The sequence below is a fragment of the Crocodylus siamensis genome, chromosome 2 (assembly GCF_052110815.1).
Source record: "Crocodylus siamensis isolate JL-2025a chromosome 2, ASM5211081v1, whole genome shotgun sequence".
Lineage (NCBI taxonomy): Eukaryota > Metazoa > Chordata > Crocodylia > Crocodylidae > Crocodylus > Crocodylus siamensis.
The window spans coordinates 162466281-162479290 of NC_143396.1; the positions used below are offsets into that span (position 1 = coordinate 162466281).

Below are 13010 nucleotides of genomic sequence, written 5' to 3' on the forward strand. Positions count from 1 at the left end.
AGAACAGCCAAAACAAACAAACAAACAAACAAAAAAATCAAAACAACAAAGGCAACAAAAACAAACCCACACACACACAGACAGTTGGGAACAATTCTTGCCCAAAAGGTGAAGATTAGAGAAATCCATACCTTGCCCTCCTTCAGAATCACAATCACATTCCACCATCAGAGCCAATGCCTTCTCAAGAATTCTTACACACCATGAGGGACATGGGTTTTTACTAGCAGGTAGCTAGTATGAATCTGTGTCCACCCATACATTTACTATACTAGAAGTCACAGTAATCTTGACCCCAAAACTGCATTAAAATGTATCCCCCAAAATTTATTATATACCAACATGGAAACCCTTCACAATCTTTACCCCCAAAAAGACTACCCCTATGGCTCTGTTACAGACAGAAGTTGCACTAAAATTGGCTAAAACTTAACTACCTTAACTTAACTAATTGACTCAGAAATCAATTTAGGTAAATCTGTGCAAACCCCTTACATGGACATAATTAAACCAGGTTGAGTGCCTCTTTAATTTACCCTAAAGTCAACACAGAATCAATTTAAAAGATAAACCAATAGAAGGCATGCCATTTTATAAAGCTGTCTACACCCTGATGTGGTTGCTCAGACATTATTGACTAAACAGGCTTAAAAAAAAAAAATCAGTGCAATTCAGTGCAACTTGCATGTGGAAAAAAAGGCCTAAACCCTCTTTGTGTCTGATGGTATTACTGGTAGCGAAGAAACAAAACCTGGCATTTCTGTCCTTTTCAGTGCAGTCTACCATACCACGTGTGCATGTGTGTTTGTGTGTGGTGGTGGGGGGTGGAAATCAGATGTGGGCACTAAAAGGTGTGCTTCCATGAATTGAATACATGTCCTTAATATGCATATATGGGATCTTAAGAGTATTCTTTAACAACAGTAGTCAGCTCCCAAAGCATCAACATTTTGATTGTGTTACTGTGCTTGAGAGGATCCTTAAAACTGGGTTTTTTGGGGGGTATCTATTAAAAAAAACATGCAGGAGACAGAGGAAAGCAGCAGTACAAGGGATAAGGTATCAGGTAATACCTCCATCCAGCTAGCTAAAGTGGCCTTTCCCTGGGACACAGCATATGTTATATGTACAAAATGAGACAGGCTCTTCTAAGTTCAAGGTAAGACAATTTGTGTTTCTCCGACATTAGTAAACTGATGGCACTGTAGGAGGAAGATGCCAGCCCTTCACAGCTAAGCTCTCGCTCTGTTTGACTTGCAAGTCTGTGGCAGGCTATCAACAAAATGAAAAGGTGTTTGTGAATTTAAAACATGTGTTTACTTATTAGATTGGTGCCAAAGTTGTTTATTATCTCCTTCTCCTAAGGGCATTTGCTGCTGAAAAGGAAGTCCATCTAGATCATGGCACCTCTCCACCAAATTTTTAAATATAGCAGCATCCCTGCTGGAAAGCCACTGTCATGCTCAACTTACCTCACTGGTTTTCAACTGAGTGGCCTAGTCACCCCAGCCAGGTAAAACTGTCCCATGTGACTTCTGTGTAGCCAGACTAGGAAGGGCTGTACAGTCACCGCCTCATTAGGGTTCACTGCTAACTCCAAGCAGGTAGGAGAGCCAGCCTGTACTGCTGCCATTCCTGGTCCAACTCTGCACAACATTCTCCCAGAAACAGGGTGTGCTTGGAGCAGGTGGCATTGTCCTCCTTGCCTCTGTTTCTACGAAGAGCATGTAGGGGGGAGATAGACAGACCAGGAACAGCTATAGAACAGGTTGGGTCCTTTCCTTGAGTTAGGGTTATCAGAGAATAATAATGCAGGAGGAACATGCACTTGCCATAGAGGTGCCACCATGGTGGTGGTGGCGCCTCCATTACAGCACCCCTGAGGGGTGTCTCAGGGCACCCCAAGGTGCTGTGGCACCCTGATTGAGTACCACTGTTGTAGATAATGAAACAATAGCTCCTGATTATGAATATACATTTTCTTTTCAGAAATTGGTATTCTAGAATACAAAAGTCCTTTTAATAAAATACACCCCCCCCCCCCCCAAAAAAAATCCTAGACTTTGGTCAAGTACACAGTATAATCGAAAAGAAGTGACTGCAGCTCAAGCAGATATCACCAAAGCTGGCTCAGGTACTGCTAGTAGCGTAGCTACAGCAACACAGTGCCTAGCTCAGGTCATAAAGCATGCCTTTTAAACTTGGCAGATGGTTTAAAGCTCGCTCAGGTATGTCTACACAAGCTACGGTCACACCTTTGACTGCAACATAGACATACTCCTAAAGAGGTTAAGTGCTTGAAGAACAATTTTATATTTAAATTTCTGCCCATTTTGTTCTGTGGATTGCTTAAAACAAGATTTTTCTTATTTTTCTTTTCCTTGAACATCCTCAAGGATTTCCTGTTTTGTGTTTTTATTTTAAAAATATAATTTAAAGACCAACTGCAATTCAGATGTCCAGATCTGAAAATCTGAAAACTTAATGTAAAGTGAATGCTCTGATACAAATACCCCCTCCCATCTAGGATATATCTGCCTGTCTCTTCCCCTAGTCCCTCCCCATTTCAGGAGGGTTCTCTCAAATATCTCCTACCAGGCTCAGAAAGCAAACCCAAGTAATATATCAGAAAGCTGTTTCTTCACCGCTGCTTGATGAGGTTTTCCACTTCTATCTGAAGACTGTTGATCTTGTCCCCAAATTCCTGCTTGAACAACCGGTTGTCCTCCTCAGCAGAATGGCGTTCCTTCTCTGCTTGTTGCAATCTGGATTTGAGCCACATGAACTTGTGATAAAAACAAAAGCCATGGTGGGGAGGAAGACCGAATTTAAACAACAAAGAAACTAAACCCAATGAAGAGGAAAACACAAATTATGTTTTAAAAAGTGGTGGGAAGGAAAGTCTTCTAAAAGAAAAACAAAATGTTGGTGAACCAGGCAAAAGAAAAACTCTGATTTTCAATTTTTTTTATTCTATTACTACAGATTACAGCCATTAGATGATAAACAGAACATCACTTTTATCCAGATTCAAAGCAAACCTCAAGTACACAGAATTTTAAGTCAAATTTGATTTTAATGTACATTACTGTTCAACTTTACACATGTAACTGGAACTTGTGACATAGATTATCTACCATATTTAGAATTAGTGCATTTTCCTGGTCTCTTCCACAACTATCACATCAGATTAAGCACACTGTCATTTACACCAAAGCAATTTACGCTCTGTATCAGAAGTAAGAAATTGCTATCTCTGAAGTCTTCCATTTTACTTAAGCATTGCTGTGATAGGAAACAATCTAATTTCCCATACGAAGAATCTTGGGGAGTTGTAATAATCCTAACTAGCCACTTGGATACCTTGATGAAAATCTTTATTCTGTAGAAATTAAAACGAGTTCAGAATAAATGGTCACTCAAGAATAATTTCAAGTTTTCAAACATGTGAATTGGTGACTATACTCAGATGCTTAGGTGCAGCTCTACCAGGAAGGATGGTCTTATAAAGGTCTGCCTCCATGCAGGAGTCAATTACACAGGCCAAGCACCGGAGCACCCCTGTCTAGGAAGGCAAAAATTGAGCCCCATAAATTTTTAAGTGTACCCAGTGGAAATCAATAATCAATAGGTTGTCCAGCTGCATTAGTCACATATCTCCCACAGTCCATCAAGGAGTCCTATTCTATATGACAGAGTGGGAAAATTACATGACAGGAAGTTTTTGCAATCACCTCACTAGAGCGCAAAACTATTAGAACACAGGAAAAACAGAACCAAACTCGATTTCGTGAAGCAAAGTATTTATAGAATTATTTACAACGCCAGTATTGTGATCTCTTGTGACCACAGCGACGAGGATGCTAACATACAATATTCCAATCTACAGTTTTAAAAAGTTTGCAGTAAAACGTTAAGTTTATAATTATTTTTCCTATTTAGTACTGTTTCCAAGCTTTAGTTGGTTTTACATTAGGAAATTCCACATTTGTACCAAGCAACAGAAACTTAGAAGCAAATTTAACAAGTGTAATAGTGAAAGGCAATTATTTCCTTTTAACTGTATGCTAGCTACTCTGAGACAAGGAGTGGCCAGTAAAGTACTACTAGTTCTATGCCTTCCCCTGCTCAGTTTTATTTATTTCTTTTTTTTACACTAAAGGTATAAAGAGCAGAAAAGTTTCGTAAAATGTGTAATTTTTTTTTCTAGAGGAGGAAAGGCATAACAAAATACCTCACCCCCACCTTCCTTCAGTTCAGAAGAACTGCAACATACTTCTAGAGGGACTTATGGCAGAGGTAGAAGGCAATGCAAAGATAAAGAGGTTTTTCACTGAAGGTACCACTCTATAATATTACTCTAAGACACCTATTAACTAATTTTGTATACATGAAGTTTAAAAGGAAGGTGGAAGATGATCCCTGCCCCCAAGTCACTAAGGCAAAATTGTTGCAAGCAGTCTTGGTTTGAGAGGACTGGATCTTTCATGGTGATGATATACTAAGATGTAGTGCTAATTTCCCCATATGTAGCTCATTTCTCCTGGTTTTGGGGTTAAACTAAAGGCAAAAAAAATGAGAAAGTAATGGCTTGGGATACACACGTCTACCAACAACTTCCAGGGACACATTTTCTTTGTCTACATCACAAAAGGGTGAGAGAGAAAGCTAGCCTGACTTTTCCAGAACTGGCCAACCAGGTGTCTCAACCAGAACAACCCATCTACTATCCATCAAAATGCTGAAGCCTTGTGCTGCATACATCAATGGTATGTACAGAGCCACAGGTTTATCATTCCTTATGGTTTTTCCTGGTGCATTTATTGGCCAACAATAGCAAATTTGGGATTTTATACTACATTATAACTCTAAAGAAAAACCCAAAGGTTTTAACAAATTCAGCAAATTCCAAATCAATCTTAGGTGACAAATAACATTTAAACAGTTGCTTTTAACAATGCTCAAGTTTTTCCCCTCATAACTGAGTTTTGAGATCAGAGCTGCGAGGTGAACAGATGTAAAAATGCCTAATGGTGTTTTTGGATCAATTTGTTTGCTGCAATATTTAAGGTTTTTGCCTGTTTCACCAAATCCTTTTCACTACATAAAAGAAGTTAGAATGATGACGTGAAGAAAAATGAAGAGGGATAGGAAAAAAAAGAGAGACAGCAAGAGAAAAGATCATATCAATTAACTGAATAGGTATCATAATACATTTTTATAAAGCAGAAAAAAGGATTCATTTGTAAGGGTGCTCTTCACAAGATTATACAAGTACAACATGTTGTGTTAATTTAATTTAGCTTGCATTCATTTTCCATCAAGACCCTTTATATAGGAAAATAACTTTTAAAAAAATCTCAATGCCCCCTCCCCCTTTTCTTTCCTTAGGAACAGCTTTCCCTTTTAGAAATGGAGATCTCAGGATGGTAAATAGCTATGGAGGGTCCTAAGTGGTGGAGGTATTCTGGAACAGGTCCTCTGCGAAGTTAAATCAATGCAGTTGTTTAAAGTCAGTACAGTATTTACTTGAACCCAAACCAAGATAGCAAAAGCCCCTCATCTTGGATTTGAGTATAAGCAGGGGGAAGGGCAGGGCAGGTAGCAGCCCCCTGCCTGCCCCCCCTCACTGCTGTCTCTGGAATCTAATTAATGGGGAGTCATCCTAATTTTGAAGTTGCCTTGGACTCAGGTAAATATGATATATACCAGCTGAGCTTCTCACCTTCTCAACAGACAACTAAAAGAGACCCAGCTCAAAAGGCAGAGCTGTCTTACTGAAGAGCCCCTTCTGATCATGTGAAGGTCAGTAACACGTTTCATAGTTAGCAGGGTCAGAAGGGACCTGAGCAGATCAAGTCCGACCCCTTGCCATGGCAGGAAAGAGTACTGGGGTCAAATGACCCCAGCAAGCTGTTCATCCAACCTCCTCTTAAACACCCCCAGGGTAGGAGCCTGCACCACTTCTCTTGGAAGCTGGTTCCAGATCCTAGCCACCCTGACAGTGAAGTAGCGCTTCTGATATCCAAGCTAAATTTACCTTCTGCCAGCTTGTGACCGTTATTTCTAGTCACACCTGGCAGTGCTCGGGGGAACAGGGACTTCCCCAATCCCTACTGGTCCCTCTGACTAGTTTGTAATAGGCCACTAGATTCCCCCCTCAGGTTTCTCTTGTGGAGGCTGAACAGGTTCAGGTCCCATAGCCTCTTCTTGTAGGGCCTGCCTTGCTGCCTCCTGATCGTGTGAGTGGCCCTCCTCTGGACCCTCTCCATGTTGTCCACATCCTTCTTGAAGTGCAGTGCCCAGAACTGGATGCAGTACTCCAGCTGCAGCCTGACCAGGGCCACATAGAGGGGGAGAATCACCTCCCAGGACCTGCTCGAGATGCATCTGTGGATGCATGACAAAGTGCGGTTGGCCTTCCTGACTGCAACCCCACACTGCTGGCCCATGTTCATCTTGGCATCAATGATGACTCCAAGATCCTTTTCTGCCTTTGCACTGATGAGAAAGGAGTTCCCCAGCCTGTAGCTATGGTGCCAGTTGTTCCTCCCCAGGTGCATCATCTTGCACTTGTCAGTGTTGAATCCCATCCTATTCTCATCCACCCACCCCTGTAACCTGTCTAGGTCCAATTGCAGCCTATTCCTTCCTTCTAGCGTGCCCACATCCCCCCACATCTTAGTGTCATCTGCAAATTTGAACAGGGTGCTTTTTACCCCCTCGTCCAAGTCACTGATGAAGATGTTGAACAGTGTGGGCCCGAGAACCGAGCCCTGGGGGACCCCACTGCCCACATCCCTCCAGGGTGAAAATGACCCATCCACCACCACTCTCTGGGTGCGGCCCTCCAGCCAGTCGGCGACCCAATTGACTGTGTGGGCATTGACACCACAGTCCTCCAGTTTCTTAATGAGAATGGAGTGAGAGACAGTGTCAAAGGCCTTCCGAATGTCCAGGAAGACTATGTCCACTGCTACCCCTGCATCTAATGATTTGGTGACCTGGTCATAGAAGGCCACCAGGTTGGTCTGACAGGACCTGCTGCTAATGATCCCATGTTGGTTGCCCCAAGCATAAATCTCCCCTGCTGGCCCCTCACGGACATGCACCAAAATAATTCTCTCAAAAAGCTTGCCCAGGATTGAGGTAAGACTAATTGGCCTATCATTCCCCGGGTCCTCCTTCCTCCCCTTTTTGAAGATGGGAACCGCAATGGCCCTCTTCCAATCCTCTGGCACCACACCAGAGCACCATGAATGCTCATAAAGCCGTGCCAGGGGTCCTGCAATGGCCTCAGCCAATTCCCTTAGTACTCTGGGGTGGAGATCGTCTGGACCAGCTGATTTAAATACATTCAGTCCCTCCAGAAGTTCCCTAACTAGTTCCTCACTAATCCTTGGCCTAGGTGCGCCTCCCCTGCGGTCTGAGGGGGCCCAGAGGTGGGGTGACTGTTCCGGTCCCTGCTCAGGAAAATGGAGGCAAAGAAATTGTTAAATATGTTAGTTTTGTCATCTGGTGTGATGACCAAATTTTCTAGCGTGTCCTGCAGGGGCTCAACGTTACCCGCTACCTTCTTTTTGCCCCCTATGTATTTAAAAAAAGGACTTCTTGTTGTCCTTGATCTGGGAAGCTAGTCCCAGTTCTATCTCCACCTTGGCCTTCCTGACTGTCCCCCTGCATCCCCGAGCAGCCGCAGTAGAGTCCTTCCTGGTGATGACCCCTCCCTTCCATTGGGTGTACGCCTCCTTTTTAGCTAGGAGATACTCCCGGATGCTTTTGGTGAGCCATGGGGGCTTTTGTGCCCTCCTGCCCCCTTTGATCCGTGTTGGGATTACCTCCCTTCGGGCATTACGTTAGTAATGCTCTCCTTTGAAGAGGTGCTTGAGAAGGGTTCCCTAAACTAAATGGGTGTTAATCCCAACAGCCACTTCTGCCTCTTTCCAGTACTCCCCACCTCAAAACCCCTATTTTTTTCAGCTTAGGCTGTATACAAATGTTCATTTCTACCAGAAGAATTTTTCTCTGATAGAAAAATAGCCCAGAAGGTGCCACCCCCGCCTACGGAAGCGCACTACTAGACATCCTGCCCTATCCCGTCTGGAAACAAGGCAGGCTGCCAGGCAGCAGTTTGCATCTGCTAAAAAGCAGTAGCTTACCTGGAGGAGTGCAGGGAGAGAGGGGGAGAGCACTTAGTCATGGTTCCAGAGCTGACCCAGAGCAATGCAGGGCATTGTGGAGGGCATTTGGCTGTAGTGACTGGCCTTGCCCTGCACTGCTCTGTGTCAGCTGGGCAGCATGAGAGGCAAGGCAAAAGTTAGAGGGGCCAGAAGTTTGGAGCTGAGCTAGACTGGGGAAAGCCTCTTCAAGCCCGGCTCTAAGCCCTTCTGGCCTCCCCACTTCTAACAGGTGGCTCTGCTGCTCAGCTGGGGAGCAAGGTAGAGCCAGCAGAAGCTGGGTTCCCAAGGAAGTCTTTCCCAGAGCCTTGTTCCTGGCCACTGGCTTTTAAACTGCCACCCCACTGCTCAGCTGGGTGGTGAAGCAGCAAGGGGTAGCTGGAGGGAGCCAAGACAGCCCCCATAATGGAGGACTGCCTGGTTTATGGAAGAGAGAGAAAGCAATTGCTGCTTCTACCCTCACCTCCCAGTCTATGGGGAGGTGGGGAGCGGGGAAGGTGATCACCTTCTCTAAACCAGGGCTCCATTCCTTCTGGTCCCCAGGAGAAATTAAGCCAGGGGAAACTGGAAAGTTAAGCTAAGGAAAAGCCACTTTTACTCTAGGAGAAAAAGCTTGAATGTCTATGTGCTTTTGGTTTCTACCAGGAGAATGGCAATTCGCCCAACAGAAACTGAGGCCACCTTGGCCTCAGGCTCCCTAGAAATCACAGAACTACAAAATATGTTTCAGATCTGTCCCTTTTGAAATACTGATTCTCTTTGCCTCCACTATGTTGTATGTTATTGCTGTTAAGAGGTAAGTGTTTTTCCGAAACAATACTGATGTATTCAAACATGTAAACAAATAAGCCAACTAGATTCTGTTATAAAGTTACATCCTGGTCTCCTGAATCAATACAATAAGTTCCATGTTTTGCAACCAAGCTGTGGAATTTGATCCACAACCATAATGGGGCACAATCGTTCTCCTACACAAGGCAATGAGAGCATGGACAGATTTAAAATGGTGACAAGACTAGGCCACTGAAGTTTTAATAAGTACTCTATAAAGGGACTTTTATAGAAGTAGCACTGGAACAACTGTTGCAGCTCTGCATAGAAATATTTGTTATAAACTGTCTGTAAAAAAAGCACTGTGACACTGATATTCTGAAACAAAAAAAAAGTGTCATTTTACCTTTGTTCAAGCTGCTTAATGGTAGCAGCCATCTGATTTGTCTTCTCCTCCAAGCGGCTGTTTAATTCACTCTTTTGTTTTACTCCCAGGTCTGAACTCTGAAAAGGAGAATTGTAGCATACTACTAGTCAGTGACAATACTGTATGTACCCAAATACAAGCTGACCCTGATACAACCCCCCAATAATTAGATTCTACACATGGAATATTTATAAATTTTCCATAATTTTCTATATATAGCATCTAATTATTGAAAGATCATATTAAATTTGTGTGCCCCACCAACTACTGCAGGTGCTGGGGAGACAAGTGATGAAGGGAGCAGTAACAGGGCAGGTGGTTAGAGAGGCGCTGGGCAGGGCACATGGTAGTGCTGCTGGTGGGGGCGGGGCTGCAGGTGACAGAAGCAGTGTGGAGTGGGGAGGAAAGCGGGGCAGGAAATCAGGGCAGCCTGAAGCTGGGGGGGTGGAGAGGGAAGCAGAAACAGTGAGGGGTAAGTTGCGGGGAGTGTACAAACAGCAGGGAGCAAGCTGCTTGCCTCTTTCTGTGCTTACCCCACTGCCTTCCCCCTCTTCCTCCCCCCACCCCCCCCCCAGCCTCAGGTTGCCCAATTTCCCCTTCCCCTGTTCCCCACCCTCTACACTGCTTCTATCACCTGCTGCCTCTGCTGCCTACCTCCCCTTTCTCCCATCTGCCCCTCCCATGCCCTGCACCCCCTCCCGCTTATTTTTGTTCCATGCCAACAGCCTCCATCCTGCTGCAGCCTGGGGCTGGAACATGGCTCCAGCCCAGCCCCATAGCAGCAGTGTGGAACCAGCACTGCTATTCCAGCCTGGCCCCATAGTGGCAGTGCTCGCTCCCCACTGCTGCTGCTACAGAGCCAGGCTGGAGCTGCAGCTGCAGCCCCAGCTCCAGCCCTGGGCTGCGGCTGGAGTCGCAGCAGCTGTCTGCCCTCCTGCATGACTGTAAAATGATGGGTTTCCCCTGCTTCCCACTTATTAAAAATGTGCGCGTGGGTGGGAAATCTTATCTTCTAATTGAGTAAATAAGGTAAGTAAATATGAAGTCAGTTTCAAGAAATTACTTGGGCACTAAAATGGAACTGGTGACAGTTAAACAGATAAGGGGAAGTGATCCAAAAATCAAATAAACTATGCAAAAATTAACACTGAGGCTATTTCCACATATTCTGCTGACTGTAACTAAGATACACCCGAATCACAGGGAACAAAGCAGAATGATCAACTTCATGTTTTGTTTACTGATGTAGTACCTCCCAATGTAATATAATCGTCCTGTACAGGAGTAAGCTCTTTGGCATCAAATTCTGTGCACTATTTTAAAATTAAGTGAAGGGCTACTATGAGCATTAATTGTGTATCCTGCCTTAATAGCCTGCTCTAACAATGCCATTACATGTCTCTGAAATTGCATACCATATTTACTGGATTCCAAGAAGAGGTTTTTTAACCCCATTTAACATGGAAAAAAAGTCCCTCATCTTGGAATCGAGTACAAGGCAGTGGGGTGGGGGAGGAGGGGGCAGGCAGCAGCTGTGGTTGCAGCTCAGTCTTGGGGCTGCAGCTACAGCTGCCTGTGTCTCCCCACGTGTTCCCACAGCACTTAGGTTCCAACCCGCTGCCACCTCCCTTTCTTCCACAGCCTCTGGCCCCTGTTTCCCGCTCTCCTCCTAGCCTTGGGAACACAGACCCAACCCAGCCAGGTAGCAGGATGGAGTGGGGATGAAGCCTGCCAGCATCAGAGCAAAGGTAAACAGGGGAATGGAGAGAGGGCAGGCAGAAGAGGGAGCAAGTAGTGGGGTGGACAGTCAGCAGGGGGGAAAGCTGCTTGACCCCATGGCCACCCACCTTATTGCCTGCCCCCAACCACTACTTTCCCTGCTGCAGTGGTGGTGGGGGGACAAATTTAAAAAGATGACCCCCAATAATTAGATTCTGTATGCAGAAATATTTATAAATTTGTTATAATTTTCTATGTATAGAATCTAATTATTGGGGGTGTCATCTTAAATTCAGGTATATATAGTAAATTAAAAGAGTAGATTTTATTGGAATAAACCCTGGAATACCAGTGTTTCGGATTTAGAAAAAGTGCTTTCCACACTTGTAGGTTTGATTGCTAAGGCTTTTCATTAGAACTCAGTTTGGTTATGTGGCAGAGTCTTAGGAAGCACAAATAATAAGGTCTAGGATTGTGTTGGATTTTGGAACTCTCTCTCATTCCAGAAATTTACACCTTTTGTACTGTGATTTTATTTCAGCATTACGAACTATGTGCCAGTCACAGATTAAGAAGCAAAACTTCAGACTGGAGATGCTGAAAATCTTGTCACCTATACACCAAGTTATTTGTTTCTACTGCTGCTGCTAAGATTTATTTTCCAAACTGGGGAATCATTGGGAGGGTTAATATTCTTATCTGCACTAACAAAAGTTAAATGATCAAGGAAAGAAAGTCTGCTCAAACATCTCTTCCCAAAGAGATGTTAAAGATCCATCTCCCTACTTTTTAGCAAGTAAAGAAACAATCACAGGTGGAACTACTGGACAATGACCTGGTAATGAGAGCTGCTCCAAAAACAACATCAAGTGAACTACACATGCTCCTGAGGCAATCCCCACCTCTCAAGAGCTCTTAAAATGAACTGGGGGTGGGGTGGGGTATACTTACAAGTTTCAAAAACCTGTGATGAAAGAATAGCCCCATTCATCCAAATTGTTATCCACAGAATAATAAAATATGTGGTGTTTTAAAATGTGTAAATGTTAGCAGAACACACTGAAATGTGCAGGATCTAAAATTCAAACCAACTTTGTACAAAATTGATAGCTTCTAGACAATGTCACATTTACCATATTTATCCAAATCCAAGACACCGCCGAATTTAAGATGACCTCCCAATAATTAGAATCTTATGGAAAATTTATAATTTTTTATAACTTTCCACATATATAATTTAATCATAGGCAGATCATCTTAAATGTGTGTTGTTCCCCCCCCCCCACACACATACACTACTGCAGCAGAGAAGACAGTGGCAGGGGGCAGGCAACACAAGGGGGAACAAGGGGAAGGTGAAGCAGTCTGCCCCCAACCTCATATCCCCCCTTGCTGCCTGACCCCCCCCCACCCCCCACTTTCCTTGCATCTGTTACCCCGTTGGCCATTTACCCCTGCTTCACACTGGCAGGTTCCATCCCTGCTCCAGTCTAGGGTGCAAGGCACAACCTCAACCCAGCCCAGTAGCAGTGGTATGGCTTGAGGTCTGGCTAGAGCTGCTACTGCCATTTGGCTGGTCTGGGAGCAAGGACAGATCCTGAGAGCAACAGAGCAATGGTAAGTGACTGAGGCATGGGGGATGAGCAGGTGGCTGGGCGGGGGGAGAAGGCTGCCTCAGTCTATTTCAAGACTAGAGGCTTTTTTCTCCTTCCACATTAAATGGGAGAAGGGGGGGAACCTTGTCTTGGCATCAAGAACATATGGTAGCCTTCCCTCCTTGGGAAGGCTAGCTTTGATGCAGCCTGAAGATAAGTTGTATCAAATAGGAAAAAACAAGGATAGAGGGAGAAGTTATGAAATGGGGAAAGCAGGGACAGAAATGAACATGTAGTCTCCTGTTTCTTCTCTCTGATAAG

At 44.4% G+C, this 13010-nt stretch overlaps 1 protein-coding gene across 6 annotated transcripts in view; it reads right to left on the reverse strand.

The window, feature by feature from the left end:
- RUFY3 (RUN and FYVE domain containing 3) overlaps window positions 1-13010 on the reverse strand; it is a 93424-nt gene that overhangs the window by 21744 nt on the left and 58670 nt on the right. For 4 of the 6 annotated variants that reach the window (XM_090031976.1, XM_090031975.1, XM_090031977.1 and 1 more), the window contains 2 exons: window positions 9355-9452; window positions 2646-2765 (listed from right to left, as the gene is read on the reverse strand). In XM_090031976.1, the coding sequence (XP_089888102.1) occupies window positions 2646-2765; window positions 9355-9452 (218 nt within the window). Of the gene's footprint in view, window positions 1-2645; window positions 2766-2899; window positions 5101-9354; window positions 9453-13010 lie in introns of those variants that run through there. The other 2 variants (XM_090031978.1, XM_090031979.1) reach the window with 2 other exon arrangements.